Source organism: Myotis myotis, unplaced genomic scaffold, assembly GCF_014108235.1.
Source record: "Myotis myotis isolate mMyoMyo1 unplaced genomic scaffold, mMyoMyo1.p scaffold_m19_p_1, whole genome shotgun sequence".
NCBI classification, from domain to species: Eukaryota; Metazoa; Chordata; class Mammalia; order Chiroptera; family Vespertilionidae; genus Myotis; species Myotis myotis.
The window spans coordinates 188,178,982-188,204,214 of NW_023416313.1; the positions used below are offsets into that span (position 1 = coordinate 188,178,982).

At 53.3% G+C, this 25,233-nt stretch overlaps 1 protein-coding gene across 6 annotated transcripts in view; it reads left to right on the forward strand.

The window, feature by feature from the left end:
- The window catches only part of SAMD4A (sterile alpha motif domain containing 4A), a 215,363-nt gene extending 190,545 nt beyond the window's left edge, over positions 1–24,818 (forward strand). For 3 of the 6 annotated variants that reach the window (XM_036307644.1, XM_036307654.1, XM_036307682.1), the window contains 5 exons: positions 2,525–2,643; positions 6,804–7,086; positions 8,370–8,496; positions 15,061–15,144; positions 20,503–20,707. In XM_036307644.1, the coding sequence (XP_036163537.1) occupies positions 2,525–2,643; positions 6,804–7,086; positions 8,370–8,496; positions 15,061–15,144; positions 20,503–20,531 (642 nt within the window). In that variant the 3' untranslated portion in view covers positions 20,532–20,707. Of the gene's footprint in view, positions 1–2,524; positions 2,644–6,803; positions 7,087–8,369; positions 8,497–15,060; positions 15,145–20,502; positions 20,708–24,292 lie in introns of those variants that run through there. The other 3 variants (XM_036307673.1, XM_036307693.1, XM_036307663.1) reach the window with 2 other exon arrangements.
- The last annotated feature ends 415 nt before the right edge of the window (positions 24,819–25,233 follow it).

Consider the following 25,233-nt stretch of genomic DNA (forward strand, 5'->3'; position numbering starts at 1 on the left):
GCTGGTGTCCTTTGAAACACTTTAAATGCACATCTATCGAGTGAACCATTAACTCCTTTGTCACTTGAAATTCAGGCTTGTCCTCCAGTCTGCCTCCAGACCAGCTCAGGACTCTAGTTTTGAGACCTTGAAGTCATTTGTTGGGGCTAAAGGTGGCTGTTGAACACCAACTGTGACAAACACGCACATGCTACCTCCCAAAGGCTGGTCCACGCAACTGAAAATAGCCGGTTAGAGTATCTGTGAGTGGCGTGGGTTGAATCATTACTAAGAGCCAGGCATGTTCTTAAGTATTCTGAGTGCTTTTCGTGTGTTATCTCCTTTAGTCCTTACAGCGTCCATTAGAGGGAGACATTATCACCCTCAGCTTTTAGAAGGAGCAGAGTCTCAGGTGGAGGGATTCGCATAAGGGAGTGTGGGGATTCGCACCCTCCCGTGTGCATCCAGGGCTTTCCTCTGACCCACTGGCGGGGCCCTCCTCCTCAACTCATCTCGACCAGGGTGCCTGCATCTTGTGTCCTCACTTAACATCTGGCTGAATGAGCCCGTCAAAAGCAGAATCTATCCATCCCTTTGTGAGTCCAGCAGATGTGTTTGCCTGTCGCAGTTTTCAGAGGTCCTCGTGTGTAGTTGGACACTCACTGAGCATCACCAAAAATGAGAGGGACCACGGAGGAGAACCAGGTCCTCGCCTTTCAGCCATGAGACCATCTTGCCACTCACCTGAGTGGGGGGTCTGCACCTCTTTCTCTAATGGGGCACTGGGTCCCTTGATTGGTAGCCCTCTTTGATGCGTACCCTTAATGGTGTCTGGCTAAGGTCACCCAGGGGGAAGCAGTTTGTAAGTCAATAACTTTTCTGCAATATGACTGATATCTTTTTGCTTTTGTTCACATAGCTCTCTTGTGTTTAGGTCCTTAAAGATTAAATGTCATCAGGAGAAAATTAAGCTGTCTTTCTATTCTCCCCCCTGTTTCAGAAATCTGTTTCCTTCATGGAAAATAATCATGTAGTCTGTTATTCTAAGTAATAGCTTATTGCTTCTTAAATTTCACGCCTTATTGACAAAACTACCTAGGCGTGCTATCTCCATCATTGTTAATGCTGATCTGTCAAACCCGATGGATTTCCACAGCGTGTGGACCACAGTTCTAGATACTTGACAGGATCCCTGAATTGTGTGTGTGGTCCTCATCATCTCGAGCACTCCACGTCCAAGTGCTGCCTGCAGCAGAATTACCAGGGCAGTAGTCGGCAAACTGCGGCTCGCGAGCCACATGCGGCTCTTTGGCCCCGTGAGTGTGGCTCTTCCACAAAATAACACATGCGGCCGCGCATGTATAGTGCGATTGAAACTTCGTGGCCCATGCGCAGAAGTCGGTATTTTGTGGAAGAGCCATGTGGCCAAAGAGCCGCGTGTGGCTCGCGGGCCACAATTTGCCGACCACTGTACCAGGGCACTTGCTGCAAACACAACACCCCCCACACTCCCCTCCAAATCTGTCAGGCTCTAGGTGTGTGTGGGGGGGGGGGGGAGGCCTAGGAATCCGCATTTTAACTGGTCTCTTCGGGAAATCTAATAGACCATGACAAATAACCCCTGAAAGTCCTTCCCTGGGCCATGGTGCACACAAAGAACACATGATGTAGATGACAGCATATTACAGGGCAGTAGGCACAACATCCCCCAACACCAATTTTACTAGAAAAGACTCAAGAAGCAATCAAATCTACCCATCTTCCTAAACTTCAATTTAGGTTAGGACGGGTGCAGTGGGGTTTTGGTAGGGCACCAGATCCCTTAACTAGAAGTTTCTCAGCCCAGCCCTGAAATGCAGAGACTGAACTCCATGTTCTGAAGCCCAGCTGACCACTCAGGGTGTCCACACACTATCAAGCATATTGATTTTTGGAGTGGTTTAGCATTTCCATTGATTATGAAAATGCCGGGGGCCTCCAGAAGCCAGAGTATTCAACAATCAATTTTGCAAATTATTCTTGGTTAATAAATAGAGTCCAGAGTGCAGTCAGAGGCAAGAGAAGGTGGGTATGGACCTACCAGAAATGCAACCAAAACCAAGGGCTGTCAAGAGTTTGCCCGGCTGGCTTGGCTCAATGGTTCAGCATTAACCTATGAACCAGGAGGTCACAGTTTGAGTCCCGGTCAGGGCACATGCTCAGGTTTCGGGCTCCATCCCCAGTGTGGGGCGTGCAGGAGGCAGCCGATCAACGATTCTCTCTCATCATTGATGTTTCTGTCTCTCTCTCCCTCTCCCTTCCTCTCTGAAATCAATAAAAATATATGTATTTTTTAAAAAGCTTAATGCATGTACCGTACCAGGCACCTCCAATGCCAAGTAACTTGAATTTTCAGTTATGAAACTGACTGCTGTTTGAACCAGCTTGGAAACAGGTGGAAAAAAGGCAACCACAGAGACGTCAATGTTTTCCCCTATTAATTGCATGTTTCTCCTTCTAATGCTAGGCTGCGTCACCCATTAAAAAATCCTGTTTGTTTTTGCAGGCATTTACAGAGACGCAGAAAAAAAGATTGTTGTCATGGAAACAGCAGGTGCAGAAGCTCTTTCGGTCTTTCCCTCGGAAAACCCTTCTAGACATATCAGGATATCGACAGCAAAGAAAGTACGTTGGGATTTCATTGTTTGTAATGCATGGTGGCTCCCAGGTGCCTCATTTGCCTGCCTGGGTTCCCGGGGCAGGACAAGGCAGGGCATTCCTTGGTCATCAAGGTGCCCTGTGGCAAGTTCCAAATCGCCGTCCTTAAACAGGTGGGGTTGGGAAAGGCTGTGGAGAGAGAGCATTCCCAGAGGAAGGGCTGAATGCGATCTTTTGTAACTCAATTGACATTGTCAAAGTGACAGCGTTCGTCCGGATGCAGAGAGTGGATATAATTTAATGAACGCCAGCAGAACACTTGGTAGTTTATCCCCAAAAGGGGGCTCTGAAAGGACAGAAACGGATTGTTCTCTTAGCACCTTAAGTGGTCGTGTAATTTTTTTCTCTCTTCTAGCTGCAGACAAGCTAATTATAGTTGGTGGCAGGGTGAAGAGCCCAGTGCTAGTCTATTTTGGTCTGAGTTGCAATCTAAGAGTGGAGCAGCACCGTTCTCGATTTCTCATAGTGCTTCAGGTTCTTGGATGCAGTTAAAAATAAGCCGTATTGTACTTGAGACCCCCCCTTCCCTTGATCTGGCTTTAAATTGAGGAATCCAATAGCATATGAAAGGTGAATTACCGTGCCAGTTAGTTAAGGGGAGGCGTGGATTAAGCCTTGTACAATGACAGGGAGTTTTGGGGAGACAACAGAATGATGATGCGAACATCCTCAAAATCCACATTCCATTTATTTTTGCATTTTTAAACATGAGCACATAATGTTTTCATTTGCACCTGAAAAGTTCTGAATTCATTTCTCGGTGCATTTATTTGCATAAGTGTGCCTTCCAACATCACTGTTGGATATTATTTAAGGGGGTTGAGGCCCGTTGAAATTTGTGAAGTCTTTGTTAAAGATTAATGTAACATGAATTATCCAGCCTATACAACACGGTTACTTATTAAACAAGCATTTAACCCTTACTATGTGCCAATTATCCAAGCACGATAAGAATATTAGTACATTCAATCCTGCAACAACCATGTAAGGTAGAGGAGCTGCTATCAGCCTCATTTTACGGAGGAGTCGGTAGGCAATGGCATCCAGGATTTGGTTCAGGCAGGCCAGCGCCAGCGTCAGTGCTCTTAACCACTGTGGATGCCAGGCAGCTCTCATGGTCTTTGTGCAGAAAAGATGGGCAGGTCAAGCAACACTCTTTATTTCCCACTCCCTGGCCCCATGCCCTCTGGGGTGCCTCCCTGGTGGGTTGGGCTGGATCAGCTCTGCACCCTGATGAAAGGCCAGGCCCCCTCCCCTGGGGCGCCCCCCCACACCCGCCTCTCCTCTTGTATGGATAGCAACACTTCTCCCAAGGAGGAGGAGGAGGTGCCAGCCCCTCTTGCTACACCGGCCCCTTGGGAGCCAAGTTCCAAGCGGAAGAGGGAAGTTAGAAGTTGACCATGAAGATAGAGCTTTTAAGGGCTTTGCTTCTCACCCCCAAGTTTCACCCCCTGCCTCTGTCTGCCCTGCCTTGTCCTTGGTTAACCTTGACCCCTCTAGAGTGTGACTACCTAAAGCTTGTTTTGGGCTAACCTAAGGTTTGCCAGATTGGAGTCCCAGTGGACCTCTTTTTATGGATTAGATAAGAATGAATTTAATCAATTGTAGATGTTCAATTGGAGGCTGCTAGAGCTCTAGAAAATAATTTGTTCTCCTACGTATTACCTCTGGGATCTTCTTATGCTATTAATTTGCTTTGAAGACCCGTTTCTCCAGTAATACAAAGGTATCTGCTGCCCACCCCCTGCTTGAATTATCCCAAATCCCAAATTAATTGGTTCTTATTTAGTCTTTTCACGCATTTCAAGATAATGAAATCAGTTGGTTAGATTTAGGAAGGCAAAGAGAGCCGCAAATGGGCAGAGGAAGAGAATGAAAAATGAAAATTTACTTTTGTCGCTTTATTCTCTCCCCAGAAGAAATGATTATCTCATTAAGCCTAGTGATCTTAAGTAACCTAAGCGTTCACTCTGGTTGCCAGCAGTGGCACTGCTCAACAACCCTGGCTTTGTAATAACCTATGAAGGACACCACAGTAGAGCCCCACCATCATTAGAAAGACGGCCTAGTCAAATTCTCCCCACCCACCCATCCTGTCCCCAAAACGTTCAGGGCTTTCCCACCACATCCAGCCAGCGAGTCCTCACTTCTGGAGTGCCTAGAGCCCTTGTTCCTCCAGTGGCCCATAACAGAACCCTCTGCCCACATTCTATTGCTCAAGATATACTCTGTCTTCCTGGAAGCACACATCCTTTTAGCATCGTTCACTGACTACTGTATTTTGCATATGAAGTAACTTTTAAAAAATCCAACTGAAAAGGAAAACGAGAGGGGAAAAAAAGCCATTCGCACTAAATAAGGAAAAGTCTTAGCAGAATACTGAATCATCTACCAGGTGGCCAAAATTCTGACTCAAAAACCAAAGGCCTCGTTTTCATAGTTAAAACACACACACACACACACACACACACACACACACAACCGCCGCTTGCTCTCCACCTGTCAGTCACTCAGACGGTCCTTCCTCCAGGGGAAGTCTCTGGGACCCCATGAAAGGACTCCTACCCCACCTGGCCTGAATTTCCTCTTTCAAACCAAACGTTTGAAACCTTAGTCAAAGAAGAAAGAGGGGCAGAAGAGGGAGGAAGGATGAGATAAACAAAGAGACCTAGAACCCAGGAGTGCCCCTTCTCACCGCGCGTAGAGGAGCCACAAAAGCCTGGAAGTGGAAAGACACAGCCCAGAACTCAGTTCAGCCAGCTCACCGTGGAATTCTCTTCCCTGCCCTCCCTCTCTCCCTGGGAAAAGAGGAGCACTGGGGAAAGAAGCATTTCCTGAGATCTGCTGTGCTGATGGCTTAGGGGCCCCTTCCTGAGTCTAGGCACACACACAACTCTCCCTCAGGAAATGACTGTTTAGCAGGGCCCCCCACCCCCACCCCACCATCCTCAACTGGTGAAATACGTCAGCCCTGTCTCCGGGAGTCTCCTCACAGGCTTGGCACAAACCTCCCCTGCACGGTGGGGAAAGCGAGTCTGTTCCATCTTGTGGCCATTGGAGGTAAAGCATTTCGACCTAAACATCAGTGAATGACTAAAGCTGACTCTTCTTGGAAAGAATGTGCTGGTTCCTGAAACCCCGCTGGCGGCCGCGCGCCCTCCCAGAACCTGAGGCGTGTGAGAGAGGACAAGTGCTTTGGAGATGAGGTCACAACAGCAACGGCAGCACAGCCTCCGAGTGTGCCGCCTGGGTCTCCGGCCGCTGTCCTGCGTGGACCCAGGGGGGACACGCAGCCTCTGGTCTCTCTGCAGGGAGGGTCTGCGCAGTGGGGAGCAGTGGGTGTCCGGGGGCCAGACACCACCATCTCCATTCTCCTATCCCTCCTCCATACCCTGGAGTCAGCGCCCCCACCGTGGGTCAGTCCTGCCATGTGGAGAGGCGCCCTGATGGCAGAGGCGAGTCCATTCTTTCATTCATTCAACATGCCTTTACCGTGTCAGGAGCTGATTCGGTCACGGAACACGTAGGCTTGATGAGGACAGACGTCAACCTTTTTTTCAGGGGGCTGACATCCTAGGGGCCTCCCAGGCCACTGTCCCCGAGTCTCCCACAGAGCCAGACGGACATCAGGGAAGACTTTGGTTTGATGGCAGGAACACTGAGCCTGGCTGTGCAGCCTTCTCGCTGTGTGGCCTCTTGACAGGCGTGTGAGTGCTCTGGGCGCTGTGACCAGCTTGGAAGAAGGCCCAGGAGCGGCCTGGTTAAAGCTCAGGGCTGCCAGCACTGCTCCCTGCTGGCTGAGTGACGTTCGAGAAACTATTAAGCTCTATGTACTTCTCCAGCTGTAAATAAAAGTGGGTAGAGCGCCTACTTCAGTGGGTTGTCGTGAGGATGGAAGAATCAATGTAATAGTGCCCTGATGGTGCACGTAACCTTTCCTCTCAGCCGTCAGCTGTCGTTTTAATCATAGCCCTTTCCTGGCTCAGACCCCCCAGGACCCCATAGGCCTAGGACTGTCAAAATGCGAGCAGACCGCCCCCCTCAGGAGGCGTCCCACAGGCAGCCTGGGGGGTGAGATGGCTGCAGGGGACTCACGCTCCCTGGTTCTTCTCTGTTCGCTCCCACAGTCGCGGCTTTGGGCAGTCCAACTCCCTCCCGACGGCCGGCTCTGTGGGCGGCGGCATGGGCAGACGGAACCCACGCCAGTACCAGATCCCTTCTCGGAACGTCCCTTCTGCCCGCCTGGGCCTCTTGGGCACCAGCGGGTTCGTCAGCTCCACCCAGCGCAACACCACAGCCAACCCCACCATCATGAAACAAGGAAGACAGGTTTGTTCTGCACCGGAGAGGAGGGTGGGCAGCCAAGCTCAGCGCCCGAGCCTGCAGGATGTTTCCCCAGATGACCCCAAGGTGAGGGGAGAGGCTGAGGGGGGCTAAGCTGAGAGACAGTGTCCCTGTCCTCTGCGTTACCGACGTCGCTTGCGTTGTTCTCCGGGAGATAGACCAGGGCTGAGGCTGCGCCTGGCCTCACGGAGGGTGGCTGAGGAGGCCCCTGGGGACCACTTCAACCTTGGGGGCCCCGAGCAAGGGTGCCTTTAGAAAGACATGTAATACCTGTTTATTGTTTGCCCCGACCCTTGACTTGCCCCAGCAGACCTCACCACTTCCCAAACGGGGTTCCAGAGGAACCTCTGCCTCTAAGGAACTTGCTTAGCTTTTTTGTTCGTGGCAAGTAGCTCCTTCGTTGTGGTCCAGCTGTGGGGGAGAAGCCACAGGAGGGAGCTGGAGAGGCCTCCAGAGGGAGGGGTGAAACCCTCTCGGCCAGACAAAGCTGTGTGACCTAGATGTATGACCTAGAGCTGACCCCTGTCCCGCGGCCCCACGCCCCTCTGCCCCCGTCCCACACCCTGCCCAGTGCCCCCCATCCATGTACCTCCAGCTTTGTGGGGCCGTGTAGGTTGGGGCTGAGACTGCAGGGACACAAGTGGGCCCGAGGTTCTGGGTTGTCTTGAGAAATGCAGGGGTGACAGATTGGTCTAAAAACAGGAAAACGGCTCCAGGCACAACAGTCGGGATTGGCTCCCCGGGGAGCAGCACAGGGTATGAAAAAGCCCCGTGTTCTGGTCATTGTGGGCAGCCCCCAGGTCAGTCCAAGAGGAAGTCACCACATAGTAACAAACACAAGCCCAGCTGTGCCAGCTCATTGCTGATCAGGGCTTCTCCCCCTCGCCCCCCACCCCCACCCCCCACTTTGTAGTAACTTGTAAGAATCTCGAAAAAATCAAATGAGATTAGTTGGCACCTGAAATGGTGCTCTTCATGGCAAATATCTATAAACGCCCTCTCCCCCCCCCCCCCCATTTCCAAGAAAAATGACAGGAAAAGCAAAAGCAACAAAAGGGATAATAGGGAGGGGGAGAGGGAGAGAGGTGTCCAGATTGAACTGAGGTTTAGAGAGGGGCCTGGGGCTCAGGAGGTGGGAGCAATGGGCATGTAGCTAAAAGGAACGGAACCTAAAATCCCTCACTATAAATAAGCAGATGGGCAGCGCTGGCCTGCAAGCCCCATGCCAGAAGTTAGAGTATTCGTCTCCTGAGCTCTGGGGGGGGGGGGGGGGAGAACCCTGCTGCCTACCCCCAGCCCCCCACCCAGGGTATCTGGACTCACGGTCCCCCTTTTGTGTTTCTCACTAGAACCTCTGGTTTGCCAACCCCGGGGGCAGCAACAGCATGCCAAGCCGCACCCACAGCTCCGTGCAGAGGACCCGCTCGCTGCCCGTGCACACTTCTCCCCAGAACATGCTGATGTTCCAGCAGCCAGGTAGGGCCCGGAGCCTGCTCTCTCGCTCTGCTCTCCCCTGACACACCGGCGAGGCCAGGACGCCAAAATAGATGCCCCGGTGAACCCAGCTGGAAAGTGCTTAGCCCCGACTGTCACCACGCATTCTTTCGAGCTTATAGAAGCCTTTCTTTTTTTAAACTGTGCCTTGCCAGCATGAATAGCGGCTGGTTGGCTGGAAGCCAGTGCGAGGAGCCCCATAGTCGTTGCAATCTGACGGGGATATTTTTGATACTAGTCATATTTCTAGGTTGATTAAAGCAGAGATACCACTGGAGGGCTTGGTGGGGCGGGGGGATGGGAGGGGTTCCCTGTGCCATGGGGGCGGGCGGTGTAGAGAGTAAGACAGATAAAGAGAAGGCTTGGCAGCGCTGATGGTAAGGGACCCCTCCCCCACCCCCGGTTTGGGAGTGCCTTGCAGACATGACTGCTGGACCGGCCATCTTTCCTGCACTTGGTCAAAGAGCATCTTAGTGTAACTCAGGTCCATTTCACCTTTCACCTTGCCCCTGAAACAGGCAGCCAGAATTATGTACAACCAGCAAATACTCGCACCCTTTCTCTATGCACACAGGGACCTTAGACTCCACAGAGAATGCAAAGCCACACGAACAGTCACCACTGCACCTACCTAGATGCCCCCCGCAGGCGGGCAAACCCAACGTGCACCTGCAGGGAATGCCCAGCCTGGGCAGTAGATGCTCTCGCTCTGGGCATAAGTCCTCCAGGAGGTTAGGAGGGGCAAGGTGACTGTGGCCTTGGGTGGGCAAGGAAGTGTCTTGGAGTTGGGGCTGAGTTTCAGGGGACAGAGGGTGAGGAGATGGAAAGAGGAAGACGGCACCGCAGGCCGAAGGGGAGCAAGCTTCAGTGGTACCTAGGGCCATGGTGCGTCCCAGAAGCCATTGCTGGGCTGAAGTAGCAGAGGGTTGACCAAGGGAGCTGGGAAGATGGTGCCCGGTGGTGGGGACTCTAAATCCAAGGCCAAGGAGCTCGGAGCCCAGCCGCTGTCAGTGGGGTACCTATGGAAGGTATTGAGCAGGGGGGCCGGCAAGAGTGTGCGTGGACTGTGACGGGGAGGCAGGCTGTGGGTGGGGAGGCCACTGAGGACGAGGAGGGGGAGGGGGAGGAGGAGGAGGAGTGGAGCTGCCGTGGGGCGAGGTGTGCCAGGAAAGGAAGGGGCGTCCACAAGGTCCGGATGCCTGTGTACAGTTGCTTCTTGGCTTCTAGAATGCTCCGTATTTGTGCACTTTTGTTTTAAAGCTCCTTTTCTCTGTTTTGATACTTGTAGCTATTTTTCTTCCCAGGCAGAAATACTGGGTAAAATTCAGGGGTTGTGCATGTTACCCCTGGGTTGTCCAGTCCCAGCCTCTGCTACCATGCAGAATTGTGGGTAATCCACTCCCAGTGACAGAGAATCTGGGCAGGACTTGAAGGCATCCTGGGCACCAGGTCTGTGACCTTAAGCAAACATCCCACGGCCAGGCTCAGACAAGGACTCACCCTCCAGAGACAGGGCCTCGGAGGTGAGCCAGGCGCTGGGCCTCCTGTGCAGGTGGGGCTTTCCTGCAGGAGTCAGGAAGGCAGAAGGCGGCTGTAATCGTGAACACAAAAGGGAACAGAGACGTGACCAACCCAAAATTAAATGCTCAGAGAGCCGCGTCACAGGCAACATAGTGGTTTCTTCCTGGCCGGCGATGGCTTCGGATGCCACTGGCAAAGTGGGATCCTAAAGGTTTCCCTCCTAACATGCCGACCTGTCTCTTACTCTGAAGTCCTGAAGCCATCGGCCTCCTGCCTCAACCTCGATGCCTTGAGAGAGATGCGCAATTGCACCCTGGGTACCGTTTTAAACCCTCTGGGCAAATCTTGGAGACTGCAATGCATTCTAAAGGAGCTTTGATTTATTCTGTTAACTTAAAATGATTCATTGAAATCACGGAAGACTTTACATAGCTCCAAAGAATATAGAAAAGGCTGGGGGCTAGAACCAGCACCAAGTTGAGCATCAACTAGTCAGTTGCCTCGCTCAGATGTGCAAGAGGCTCCCCTCTCTTCTGGACCCAGAGTCTGGCCCCTTGGCAGCCACGTCAGGGTGGTTTTCACCTTATTCCCACACACGCAATTTCTAGACGCTTCCCGGGACGAGCCAGGAGAGCTACGGGGGATGGTTGCCTCTCGCTGCCTCAGGATACACGAGTAGGAAACACGAAGCGAGGGGACAGGGTCTCATGGACTCACCCCGGAGGGACTTGAGCTCAGAACACGCATGGCGCCCGGTGAGAGGGCTCAGAGTCCTCGCAGAGGCACAGCGTTTGCCCAACTGCAAAACTCGTCTGGAAACGGCTTGCAGAACGGTGCCCTATCTTGGAAGCAGCTCGATTCCTGTTGATGCGGCTCAGCCACCCTTGGGGTCCAGTCCTGGAGCAACACTGGGAAGCTGAGGCTCCCGACACCTGGAGGGCCAGAGAGTGAAAGGGCAGAGGGCGGCAGCAGCAGGCCTCCAAGGACAAGCACGGCAGAGGGTCGGCTGGCAGTCCCACGGAGATCTCGCTCTTCCCTTGCACAAAACCATGTGCACACGACCCCTGGTGCTGGGCCACCAGATGTGAGATGGATACGGAGTGCCTTCTGTGGCATTTCCTGGGAACATACCTGTTCCCATCATCCTCCCCTCTGCACCAGCTCACGCTTGCACTTCTCCCACCATTAGACTGCTGCACGTCTAGGAGCCGTCACCATTCATTTCCCCCTTCGTGTGAGTGAGTTTCCCAGTTCCTTTCAGAGAGCTGCCTTCGAGAGAGTGGGGGAAGGGAGAGGGCATAAGAGCCCTGGGTGCATGAGGGGAAGGCAGGGGCTGCCATGCAGAGGCAGAGGCCAGAACAAGGACCCCCTTAAATAATAAACATTTGCCCTCTGCCCTCTAGTAAGTAGGCCAACGGCCCTGCTCAGGGAGGTTGGTGAGTTGAGTCCATTCTATCACAGCCAAGAACCCAGCTGGGCCCGTGCCCCCCTGCGTCTAAGAGTCACATGCAAAGAGACCAACTTGCGGCAAGATGGGGCAATATTATTGTCTTGCACCATATTCCACTCATCAGTTTTTGGTGAAACTGTGGGTCCTGGAGGATTTCCACAACACTTCCTCCGCAGGTTTAGGAGTGAAGCCACCGGAGAAAAGCCTCAGCCACCATCACAGACTCGGCGTGCGACTCATTCATTACTCATGTTCCCCCCTCCCCGACCAAGACTCTCGGTGATCACCAGTCTGCCTGCCACGCTGACCCCGTTTCCTGCCCACACTGCTCTCTTTGCCTTGTGTTACCATCCTCCCCTTTTCTTCTTGGTTCCGGCTTTGTCTCCCTCTCTTCCTTACCTGCCCCCCCCCCCCATCACAGTGATCCAGGTCCCACTTCCCATCCTCTGTCCCTTCCTCACCAGCCTGTCTTTCCTGAGTTCTCTCCAGCCATTGGCTCTGCTTCTCACTTCACCAGACTTTCAAAGCCTTTCAGCAGAGGAGCCTCAGCTGTCACTGGCAAAGTGGGATCCTAAGGGTTTCCTTCCTAACATGCCGACCTGTCTCTTACTCTGAAGTCCTGAAGCCATCGGCCTCCTGCCTCAGCCTCGATGCCTTGAGAGAGATGCGCAATTGCACCCTGGGTGCCACAGGCGTGAAACTCAGCAGGACTGCCCTGTGGTTGCCGTGGGAAAGCCACCTGGGCCACCCAAGTGAAAAGTCCCAAGTCAGCCTAGGCCCTGGGCATCTGAGAGCTGGGAGCCACACTGACTCCTGGAACGGTCTGATGGTGAGGGAAGAATTTCCAGTGCACGGAGGTGGCATCTGAGCCGAAGAGACAGCAGAGGACTCAGGTGCAGAGTCCTTCCTTTTTGCCTTCTAGGAGACTAGAAACCGCATCTGCCTGGTCCATTACAGCTGGGGGCCCAGGATCACTGCGATGAATCGTAGGGACAGCAGGAACAATGGCAAGAGTTGGCTGGTGGTTACTGTGGGCCTGTGGAGCAGGAGCTGCCCGGATGCTCCTCTAAGGTTCTGAGAGCTGCACCCACCCACCCACCCACCCACCCACACGTGGCTGAGGCAGGAGGCTGGTACCCACCTGTCTTGTATGTGCAAAGAGATGCAGCAGATCTGTTTTTATCAAATACCCAATTAAGAAGTCACACTATTAGGAAACTCGGGAATATGAACATATGTGTTTCTCCAAGACTTGGAGCTTTTCAGAGCCATTCTGAGAATGGAGCGGGTCATGACTCCCCGGCGCGCCGGCGGGAGGAGCTGGAGGAGGAAGAGCAAGCACGCCCACTCTCCGCCTAAAAGAGCAGCCACGGAGGTTTGGAGATTCTGGAGCGTAGAGCCCTGCACTTCTCAGCCCCCTTTTGGAACACGCAATCCCAGGCTTGGAAAATGTCATTTTGCTGCGTGTTGGCAAGAAATCCTGCAGCTGAGACACTTCTCTCCAAATGTCGAGCATCTTTATTTATCCAAATCTCTCCACAGTGTTTGTTTAAAGGGAAGTGCTAGAGAGTAAACTAAATTTTACAATGAGCATATGGATGGCTATAATTGCTGAGGGTGTTTTTTTTTTTCATATTTGCTAACTGGCTATATATAAAACTGTGTTTCTCTTTTAGAGATTTCACACCCTGAAGGCTGCTAATTTTTGCATGCATATGATTTTCACATGAATGGATGGAAACACTAACATACTCTCCCCCCTGGATTGTCTAAGTGCCCGGGCCCCACGTTGAGAGCTGCCAGCAAAGGGGGCGGGGGAGACCCTTGCATTTTCCCTCTCAGTCGCCCTGGAAGCTCCATTGGCCTCCTGATCTGGCACAGAAGTTCCACTGATGCTGGCACTTGTGTGCAGAACCCTTTCTGCTCCCCAGTGCTTTCTGCGTCGGTCCGTTCTGCCAACCTTCTCTTTGAGAAGTGTACGTAACGGAAATGACATCTGCCTCTGAATGAGCTGGTCATGGGGAACCCAGATTGCAAAGGGCATTTAAATGTACAGCCAACCAAGGAAAACAAATGCGTACTTTGGTTTAGCCATTGGTTTCAACTTCCCATCCCACCAAACCACCAGCGCATTTGTAATCCTCGGCCCAGGCCCTGAACGCCCCCTGGTGGAGATGTGAAGGAGCAAGGACATGGCCTTAAGTTTGGGACACCGGCGGAATCTTTACGGGGAGAAGAGCTAAGGCCCCAAGAAGAGAACAGCTTCCCAGGGTCACGTGTGGAGGCAGGGGCAGTGCTGAGACTCCCCAGGCACAGAACACACCCCCTGGCTGATGTTTCTCCTGCCTCCCCGCTCTAGGACTTCAGGTCTTAGCTGTCAGAGTTGCTGTGTCTTGCTCCATTTCTGATCCCTCAGTGGGCATGGACGAGGTGTGCAGAAAGCCATGCCGGGGTATTATGGGAGATTCCGAGGACTATGAAAGCATCGTCGCTGTCTGCAAGGCACTTCCAAGCTAGTCAAGGACGTTCAGGAGCGCCACAGGATAAGGGGCCGGGGAGAGGCTGACCACAGGGGTGGGACCGAGGAGGAAGGCCCCAGGGTCTGGAGCCTGGGGAGACAGGGAGGGTCTGCAGAGCAGACATCTCAGCCCAAGGCTGTGTTGGCAGGGAGAGCACGGGCTCTGGGTCCAGTCCCATGTGGGTTCCTGGCCCAGCTGTGTGTCCGCTGGCTAACCTTGGCGGGTCACTCAGCTTCACGGAGCCCCACCTGGGAACCTGGCGCCCGGCGCAGGCTCAGGCGCAGAAGAGGTGCTTTCCACGCTGTGGTTCCCATTTCCTGCTGCTCAGAAGGAAGCAGACATGGGCCTGCTGGGCCTGGGGCAGGCACGGGGAGCAGAGCCACGGCCTGTTCCAATGAAGCGAACTTTCAACTGGGGAGGCATCAGATAAATGCATATGTCAGGTGCTGTGCCATCGATGCAGTGAAGGAAAGCAACAGAAAGGGATGGGGCCGAAAAGTCCTGTCCACATACAATGAACAGAAGGTCCTTTCTGGGGAGACAGTAGAGCAAGAGACCACATAGCAGGGAGAGGGAGAGCCGTGGAGACATCCAGACCCAACATTCTGGGCAGAGGGAACAGCAGTGCAAAGGCCCTGGGGCCGAGGAGGACCTGGGGTAGACTGGAGGAGGAGAGAGTGTACCAGGGCAGGAGCTAACAAGGAGCCAGACTGTGTGGGGCCTGCAGGCCATGGCAGGAGTTGGGTTGCCTCTGATGGGAAGGCGCTAGCTGGTTCTGAGCAAGGGACTGACAGACGATTGCCTCTGAGCAGCTATTCTTAGTCCCCACTCTTCTTCCAGCCGCCCACATTCACAGTGGACTCAGGGAGTGTGACCTCGGGGGGTTGGTTGAACCCGAGTGTAACCTGGCCTCCATGCTGGCCCGACAGTACCCCCAGGTCCTCCCAGGGAGGCCCAGCAGACCCTCACCCTGGCAGGTGGAGCCAGGGGCACTGTGCACACTTTCTCTTTGTTCTTAGAACCCCCGTCACCAACATAACCCTTTGCCCCCTGCAGAATTCCAGCTTCCCGTGACTGAACCTGACATCAACAACAGGCTGGAGTCCTTGTGCCTCAGTATGACCGAGCACGCCCTGGGAGGTGAGTGTCCTCCTGGTGTTTCTCATGCCCGGAAGAGCCACTGGCCACCTGCTCTCTACACTCTGGCAGTCATCTGGGGGGATGGGAAGAGCACAAGAAGGGGAAGGCAGGGGACCAGAGAGAGAGGGGCCTCAGGGGCTACTGGACTGTCATCAAGCCACCCCACACCCACTGGCCCACGTGCCCACTCGTCCTCCTTTTTTTGGGAGGTGAGTCAGGAGGACCTGGAGCCGAGCCCGGTCCCCTTTCCCAGAGGCTCGCCCCGCAGTGCGCACGGGAGTCCCACCACGGGCCAGCCCAGCCCAGCGCAGGGAGCACGTGGCTTCGAGTGGGAACATGCCCACAGCACGGCATTCTTTCCTCCTCGGCACTAGATTCCCCAGCCTGGTCCAAGCATATCCCAACTTGCTCTAAAACCAGGAGTTTTGAGACAGAAATCCCTGCTTGCTTTTATATCCAAATGGCTCCACAGTGCCTGGCGCCCCGGCAGGCCGAGGTGTCCTTCACAGTGAGATGGGGTCATCTAGTCGGATGTGCCTGTGGTGGGCAGGGCTGTGGCCGCGAAGAGCTCCCAGAAGCAGCGGGTCCTCCCTTCATCTGTTTGAAACCCTGCATTGTCACCGCAGCCCCGGGAGGACTCCGTGCCCTCCTGGTACTAACCGGGTGCCTTTCTCCAGCCGGGACTCGCCGCCAGCCCCGGACGTTTGGCAGGCAAAGGAGAGCCGTCCGCTCCTTCCTGCCAGCGTCCGGGGCGGCTCTGAGTCATGGAGATCCAGAGAGGCCTCCTGTGACCCTTCCCTTTGGCCTCGGTCTGGGTGCACTCACACCGCCCCCCCCCCCCCCACCCCGCAGAGGCGGGCCAGCAGCACACCTGGGCCAACATTTGTGTGTCTGGGGGGGAGGGGGGGCAGGGCCGGCAGGGAGTGGAGGGGAAGCTCCACCAGCTACTCTGGAGAGCGTTGTCCTTCTGCCCAGGGATTTTTGAATTTTAGTCTCTGCACACCCAGCCTTACCCTGAAACCAAATGAGGCAGATTAAAATGCTCTGCACGGAGCAGAGCGGAGGGTGTGTGCGCGGCTGTCCGCAGCCGGAGGAAGTGTCCGGTCAGTGCCGGAGGGAGGGGACCCGAGGCCTCTGGGGCACAGCTCCTCCTGCGACCTCCCCGGGTGCCGGGAGCGCCATGTGCACACACTGCTCTCTCCCTTGGCCATTCGGATCCTGGAAGCTGCACAGCCTCCTTGGTCCATCCCTGGTACCTCAGGGATGAGCCCCCCCACACACACACTTCTCCAGCTCACGGAGGAGACGGGGTCAGCCCACACCAGTAGCCCCTAACGAGTAAAGAGAAACCACCTCAAGTCCATCAGCAGGTGGAGATGGATGAACAAAATGTAGTATAACCATACGGTTCAGCCTTAAAGAGAATGAAGTACTGACACAGGCTGCGACCTGGCGGGGGGAGGGCGGCGGGGGCGGCAGACATGCGCTAAGTGAAAGGAGCCACACGGAACAGGATTCCACTCGTGAACTGATGACATGTCCAGAGCAGGCACATCTATAGGGACAGAAAGGACAGACTGTGGTGGTCAGGGGCTGCAGGGAGGGGGGAGTGGGTGCCAGAGTTGTTCTTGGGGACGACGAAAATATCCTGGAATTAGATGGTGGTGATGGTTGCACAGTTCTGTGAATATACTTAAAACCGCTGAACTGTACACTTTAACAGGATGAAATTCATGGCATGTGAGTCATATCTCAATTTTTCTCATAGAGGGAACCCCCATAGACCTGAGTCATCAGGCCACTGCGGGCGGCCCGGGCACCCTCCCACCTGCTGGTGGCTGGGGTGCTGGGGGGCGGGGAGGGGGGGGGGCGGCGGGAGTTCTCCCTGCCTCTGAGCCAGCAAGGAGACTGGCCTTTTCCCCCAGGGCTGGATATTTATCAGATAATTGGCATATTGGAAGCTCTTACCCAACTGCTAAGGACTAACATTATCATCATTAGTAACAAGAATGCCGAATGCTCTTTATTAAAGGGAGGCTTTTATTCCAAAGGCTTCATTTTTCAGCCCATTCTTCTGTTGTTGTTTTTTTACAGAAAACCTCTTTCTGAACGGATGTGTTTTTGCTAATGTTTCCATCTGATTAATCTCCTAAGCTTTTTTATTGCTGTGTTTCTTCTTCTCGGTAATCCTCTGGTGGGAAGCCTCATAAGCAGCTTCCCCGAGCAGGGAATGCAGATTACGTTCCGGGTGGCCCAGCTGGGCACAGGGGCCGAGTGCCCCCCTGCTAGGGCAGCACCTCTCTGCCCACCCACCCCTTCCAGGTGCCAGGGGAGGGGACCTTGCTGGGGACAGAATGGCGATGGATTAAGTCATTTTACAGGAAGACGAATAACCAGGGAGAGGAAAGCAGACTAGGAGGTTCCCCTGCTCGCGCCTCCGGAAAGGCGAGATGTTCGGGCTCCTGGGGCACCGCGTCCCCAGATGGACGTTCTGTGCGGCTGGTCCACGGCCCGGGCCCTGGGAGCCCATCCTTCTGTGCCGATGTCTCTGCTCTCTGTCTCCTCCCCCAGTGCTGCCCTCCTGGTGCCAGTCTTACCCCGCTTTTCTCTTTGGTGCTCCCTTTTCCTCTCCTCTGTTCCCTCCAGCACAGCCCCCTGAGGAAACCCTGGGTGGGTGGGTTTGTGAGTCTCCAGTAAGGCTTAATTACTCTGGCTGTTTGGGGCTTGCCCCTGCCTGGTGGCCCAGGTTTCAGGAAGTCTCAGTGCCCAGCCTGATTGTTATTTTCTGACAGCGGAGGGTTTCTATGGGCAACCAGTACAAAATCGAGGTTCCTCCCAGCAGAATGGAGTCTGAGTGAGGTGTACCATAGAGAGGAGTGCGCAGTCCCTCTCATGTGCCGGGGTTCGCGCTTCCCCCATGACCCCTGCCCTTCCCATCACTGTCTCTCCTGGCTCCGTCCTGGGTCTTACAGCCCCACGCCTAGCCGACAGGAAGATTTGCGCAAGTTAGGAAATGGCTCCACTTTCTCAACCTGCCGTTCTGCCTTTTATTCGAAATATGTTGTCCCTACTGTAAATGCTATGATGGTGGCATGTGAATAGCACCCCCTGGAGTTGTGCAAGGCACAGTTTGCCCAGCAGTGAATGGTGAGTCTGGACTTGCCTGTTGGTCCTTTCCCTGCAGATGAAAACCGTCACCTTTGGGTAGATGAGGTTTATGGCTGGAATTCCTGAAAATGTGACTAGGGGTTGGGTAGTTGAGATTTCCAGGTTTCCAGCTCCCACTCCCGCAACTATGAAGGGTTGGCAGTAATGAGTGGGCCAGGGAGCTCTGGCAGGAGTGTGCACTGCGGATGAGGGAGTGACCGATGCACCCCCACCCCACGCACACATGTGTGTGTGCACACACACCCTCCTGTTCTCCCATCACCAGTTCCCACTGCAGAGCCACCACTGGAGGTGCAAGTAGACACCCACAGAAGGAGGGGAGAGGTTATGGGTGGTAAATTCACATCTGAGGGCCTCTAGGATTGGCGATCTGATACCACAGATGACCTTAGGGGGTATCTGCTTCCCTCATTTAAAAACACTCCAAATTTTGGATAGAATTTACACACACACACACACACACACACACACACACACGTCCAAGTAAAACTGGGGAAATCTACATAAGATGGGCAAACTGTGTCAATATCTTGGTGGTGATAATGTACTAAAGCTTTGCAAAATAATACCATTGGGGAAACCTGGTACTATTTCTTACACCCGTGTGTGAGCCGACAGTGATCACAATCAAAATTTCAATTAAGAAATCTTTCTCCTCCAAGTCCCTGCTGGTGAGACACCGGCCAGGCACCGCCAGGCGGGGCCCAAGAGACCCCTCAGTGGCCTCAGGACGCCTCCCCACCACGTAGGTCCTCCAGCTGTCCCTGAAGCATCCTGCCCTCCCCTCACACCTGAGTCCTGCCCAGGGCATCTGGAGGCTCCATCTGGTAGGCCAGGTTTGCGATATCTAGGCTGAGACTGGGACATGTCTGCTGGCGTTTGGATATAAGCAAAACCAGGCAGGCACCCTGCACCCCTTCCCCCGACCCCCGTGGCCTTCGGGTCGTGGTCACTGAGCACAGCCATTGGTACCCCTGTGATGACGACTAGCCCTTGCCCCTCTGTTTGCTCACTGATGAGCCCTCGTTGGCTCCAGCATGGACCATTGTAGGCGCCTCTTCACTGGTGGTCCTGCCACCAGCCTTGCCGGGAAAACCATTCTAAAATCAGACCAGGCAGCTCCCCTGCTTATATTCCCTAACCCCCCACATCCAAGCTCCCGTTCATAGTACCAGACCCTAACGGTCTGGTTCCAGGCACTCTCCTACAGTCTATGTGTAAGCGGGAAGCCGGGAAGGGGTCAGGCAGCCCTGGGCCCCTCTGCCGTCTGTCCACTCAACGGCTTCTCAACTCTGGCGCACATGCCCCCACTCCCCCCCCACTTCATAGCCCGCAACCAGACACGGCACATCCTGGCGGCCTCGACACTGTCCGTCTTCCACAGGCTCCACCGTGCCCGGTGCCCACCACTCCTAACCGTGGTGCCTGCCCCTGGTCTGGTTCTTGAGACAGAATCCGAGTCAGTTTGGGTCCCATGCGTCCCCCAGTTCTGCTCAGCTGTGATCAGGGCTCAGAGTGACACCACCTCATTCCCAGTCATTTTCAGCAGAGCCTCAGGATGGGAGGGAGAGGCTCCCAGAGAGAGGGATGTGAGTGAGGTCCACCTGCAGGTGCATTGTAGGCCGTGCCTGACTGTGGCTCCTCTCCGGCCACTCCTCCGTCCCCGTCCTTCACCCTAAACCCCCAGCCTGCCCGCAGCTCACCGTTTGATGGCCGTCATCATGCCTATTGGTGAGCTGTGTGCCCTCCCCAACTCATCCTCTCCGGCTGCTCCTCTCTCCTCCTGCAGCAGCGTCCACGAAAGTCATGTTGTATCTCTGGGAAACGGTCCCTGGTTTCTAAGGGTGACTTAACACTGCTTCCCCGTGTTTCTGCCGTGCCTGGTACACACTGCATTGCAGCACTTGCCACTCACACACCACCGTGGGCTTACCTGAATGAGTTGGGACTAGGATGTGAGCACCGGGACGGCGAAGGTTGGGTCTCTACGCCTTGGCTGCCAGCTCAGTATGGTTACCGGCCAAATAGCTCCTTCCCAGCTGGTGAGGGGGTGGGTGTGGAAGGACTGAGTGAGTGACTGTAGCCCTGATCTGTCCTCAGAGACTGAGAGGCCCGACCTGCATGGTGTGGGACCAGGTGGCTGCTGGGAACTGCTTTGCTCACGGTGCCCGCTGTGTGCTCTCTCTCCAGACGGGGTGGACCGGACCTCCACAATCTAAAGCTGAAGATGGGGGAGACCGCGCTGGCCGTGAAATCGACTGCTGCGGGTCCAGTGTCAGCCATCATCGGGCTGCACGGAATCCTCCGGGATCCTTCGCAGCCCTCCCCTGGTCCCTCTCCCACTTTGATTTTGTGAGAGCGTAGGTCATCCTTGTAAACGTATCAGTAGACCTGGGATTGGTTATTCTGTCATTTGTTTGTGTCCTGGGGTGGCTTGGTGGGGGAGGGCGGGGGTGGGGGCCTCTAGGGGAACGTGGGACTGGGGGGTGGGGGGAGGTGGAGGGAATGCAAGTGGCTTCCTGAAAGGGAGGGGGAAGAAAGTCCTGCCTTGAAAGAGAGAAGAGAGACCCAGGAGGGAGGCCAGAGCCCAGCCCTGAGAGCCGCTCTGGAGGCCGGCCTCACCGCCTGGCCCTGGGAGGAAGTCACGGCTGCGTGTGACCAAAGCAAGACGGCGCTCGCTCTTCTGTTCCCCATTGGACTTCCCTGAAGCCCCCGCTTGGGATCGAGCCCCCAGAGAGGGCCACCGGGCAACGGGGGCAAGAAGGGAGAGCTTCCCTCCAGCGAAATTTCAGAGAAACTTTGATTTGTGTATTGTTTACATAACAGCTCTAAAGGGTACATGCCATGGAAAGCCTTGGATGGAACTTCTCTTCATGCTGTGGTTTTTGTGAAGGGTCTGTTGTATGGATTCATTCCCCTCTATTTTTATACCAGCAGCAGGGCTGTCTGTTCCGATGGCTCTGCTCCCGGGAGGCGGCATGGTCTCGGTGGGCGGGGAGCGTGCAGGTGGGTTTGAAGGATGAGGTGTGCTGACCTGGGCCCCGCGCTCGCTTGGGGGTGCGGGGGGGCCCTCAAGGAGGGGTTTTTAAAGGCCCTGAGGCCCTTTCTCTGCTAGACTTGCTCTCACCCGAGACCGCCCCCCGCCCGACCACAGGCTCTCAGCCCGTCGCTGGCTGCACACACAGGTGGGACGAGTGCCCCTGGAGAGAAAAGGCAAGGATGGACATTGGTTTCCTTGCAAGAGGCCTTACTACCCAGATAATGAGCTCAAAACGCCTATGACGTGGGTCCTCCCGGGACCCTGCGCCTGGGGCCGCCCCCTCTGAGCTGGTTCTCTGCTGAGAGGGAGGAGGAGGCCCCGGCCAGCAGCCGTCGGAACGGTCAGTCCGCAGGTGGCAGAGGGAGCGGAGGCAGGTGTACGGCCGGCCGCCCACCGTCCGGCTGGGCAGTGGGAGGCGTGGAAAGGGAACTGTGTGATGGAAGCGGCGCTCCGTCCGCAGGGTGTTCGTGAGGGATTTGCTGTGTTGTGGGCTTTCCCCTCCACACAGAAGGGAGAGAGAGCCACTCTTTACCTGGCGGGAGATTAACAGACACTGCCACGGAGTAATAGCTCTATGTCTTAAGGGCAAGAAAGACTCCGTCTGGGAATCCGACTCGATGGAGGGTGTCCGGGGGAATGGGAGAGGACTGCTGTGCGCTGGAAACCGGGCTGTGTCAGTGATGGAGTGAACGCTCAGCCGGAGGCGGGACCGGGGAGAGGGTATGAGGTCTGTTTAGTAAATGGGCGAATCTGGTGCCTTTTTTTCTTTTTTCTTTTTTTTTAAGTGAAGTCGGTCAGAATTGAAAAGATCAGACCATGAAAATTGCTGCACTTGCTCATGGTTATTGAAAAGAAAAGTGTTAATGAAATAAACACCGATGTCAAAGGCCTTAATGAAATTCAAACAACTTCCTTTCACCTTCAGGATTAAATATGTACCCCCCACGCAGCCTTGAGTGGCGTTGGAGGTTGTGATGAGATTTTTCCAGTCCCTTTAAGGTCTAAAAGGGTGAGGGCATCTTAACTGTAGAGAGCCTTTCGCAAGCCAGCGAAGGCTGGAACCTACAAAATCATGGAGAGAGAGAGGGAGAGAGAGAGAGAGAGAGAGAGAGAGAGAGAGAGAGAGAGAGAGAGAGAGGGGCTCTCTTTGGGTGGCACATTCTAAAGACGCAAATCCATGTGCAGAAAGAGGCGGCATTTTTTAGTTGATTTTTTTTTGTAACCAAGTGCCATTAACATTCATCCTCCACATCCCTTTTCTAAATAAGCCTGGTGTTATTTGAGGAATGTGTTGGGATGGACGATCACATGTAAGGCAGGAAAAATAGGCTAAAAATGTTGAAGGCCAAAGGTAGGACTAGAGGGTTTGCGGAAGTGGTTTTTGGGTGCTGAGGACGTTAAAGGCGACGGCACCACGCATCTCGTGGAGAAATGAGAAAGCGTCCGGATCTGTGCAGAACACATGCATAGAGACGGCGGTGGTTCAGAAACCAGATTGTGAATACAATCACACTAGCATGACTCCTTTAAAAGGAAGACCTTACACGTATTTGCAAATCTGAATTTCTATTTATTCCTTCACTGAATATAGAAACAATGGTTATCTGATTATTAGAGATATTATTTTGGATATGTTACTTTATTAACTTGCTATGGCTGGTAACCATGATAAAGTCTGTTATTAATAACAACATATTCTTTTTTTAAAAAAAGAAAAGAAAAGCTTATTTTTATTGACTGTGTATAGATTTATCTACTTAGTTGTGTTTTGCTCTTAGTGTTTTAATTTTTTTTTTTTTTAAGTTGAGTGTTCTGATCAGTTTTAGGAGCCTAGCCCCACTTCGTTACGAGTCCTGTGTTGACTGCAGGTATACAGCTCAATTTGAAAATCTTAAAGCAAAAGAATTTTATTTATAAGAGAGTCAAACAGTTGCATGCGTGAGGCTGTGACGTCGGATGTTTAGTACTAACGCGGCAGTGCCTTTTTTTGTAACTACCCATTGACCCACAGATGCGACTGTTTTATATTAATAGTAAACATTCAAGATCTCCGAGTAAAATCTATTTCCCATGTTTCCCCCCACTTGTTCTGATTTAAGCAGTGTGTGTGTGTGTGTGTGTGTGTGTGGCATCTCTACACTGTCCCAGGGACAGTGACGTTCTACAATATTGTTATCATGTGTGATGTTTTACTGGTGCTTTTTATTCATAGTGGTTTCTTAACAGAAACGATAGGAAGACACACATGAACTGTGTACAAGAAATGAAACGTTGCTGCTGATACGTCGTCGTTTCCACATGCTTTTTGAGTTTCCCTTTCTAACCGAGGGCCAGCAAGCAAACTTGACCTTGCTGGGCCTGCCTGCAGGAGGCAGCTGTTTGCACCGAGCTCTCCTGTCCTGGGTGTCGATGGTCCCTGTTGGGTGCTCAGGAGGGCGCCACAGCTGGGCCCCTGCCTCCCACTCGTTTGAAGAGACACTGAGGGAAACGCGGTTTTCTTTTGAGGTGTCACTGGTTGCCTTTTACGGGGTGGGAGGCTTCTCCGGGTCTGCTGTCCTCCTGCACCTCTTGGAGCTAGTGCCAGGGCAAGGTGTGCAGGCCTGCACGCCCAGCTAGCGTGAGGGTCTCACCCAGAGCCCGGGCTGCGCCGGGCTGGGGTGCACAGGCCTGCGACCAGAAGGGCAGTGAGGGGAGGACAGCCGGCCCCGGTCTCGCTGGCCCTCTTGGAGATGCCCGCGGCAGGCCCTCCAGCTTGGGTGCCAAGGAGCAGCCTGGCCCAGGCGCTTGGCGTGCCTGTTACGAGGAGGACCGGCAGAGGAACATTTGCACATGGGGCTGTGATAACACTAGTGTTGATTTTTTTTTTTTTACAAGTCATCTGAGATGTTTGCAAAGTGAGTTTTATTATTTTTTTTGTAATTCCTTTATCTTTACTTAAAGGTGAATGTGTATTCCTCTGGGAGGAATAGGAAGAAAACAGGAATGTTAATAGCGTCCAACAGAAGACTTCCTCCCTTATTAATATATAACCCTCATGTATTTATGCCTAATGTAAGCTGACTTTTAAAGAGCTTTCTTCTGTTGCATGCCCCATGCAGGCATCTCTATTGTACATGCATGCCTTTTGTCCTGTTTTCCTGTATAAAGTTAGTGAACAAAGAACTATTTTTGCCTAGTTCATGTTGCCAAGCAATGCATATTTTTAAAATTTGTCATATATGGAAATAGCATGTTTGTTACATGTAAAAGCTTTACTGATACACAGATATACTAATGTTTGGAGATGCTGTTCTTTGCAAGTGTACAGTTTTCAAATGTTGTTACCAGTGAAACACCCTTGTGGTTTAAACTTGCTACAATGTATTTATTACTCATTTCCTCCCATGTAACTAAGAATCATGGCTATATTTCATATCAACGTTATATTGAAAGTGAAGGGAAATGATTAATACAAGGTTTTGTAACACTGGTGTGTGTGAGTGTCGTTTTTTTTTTCCTTTTTGTCAATATGATCGATTAGAAAACAAGAACTGATTCTTAGGAATAAGCCAGCAAGGAAGAATGAGCATGACATCCCTGTAAACTATTCCCACCTGGCCATTCTATGCAAACAATGTCTTCATCTATGAACTGCTTTTTTTTTAAGCAGTTTTATGCAGTTTGATCTGCGCCCAAAGTAGCCAATAAATGCATCGCCTGACCAAGGGGCATGTATCTAAATAGAAACTCTAACCCTATAGATCAGCGGTCACCAACTGGCAGTCTGTGGACCGCTGGTGATCCATGGACCACTGGTGGTCCGTGGACCGCTGGTGATCCGTGGACCGCTGGTGGTGCGTGAGGTCCGAAAGGATGGTGACCGCTGCTGTAGATGGTATTGT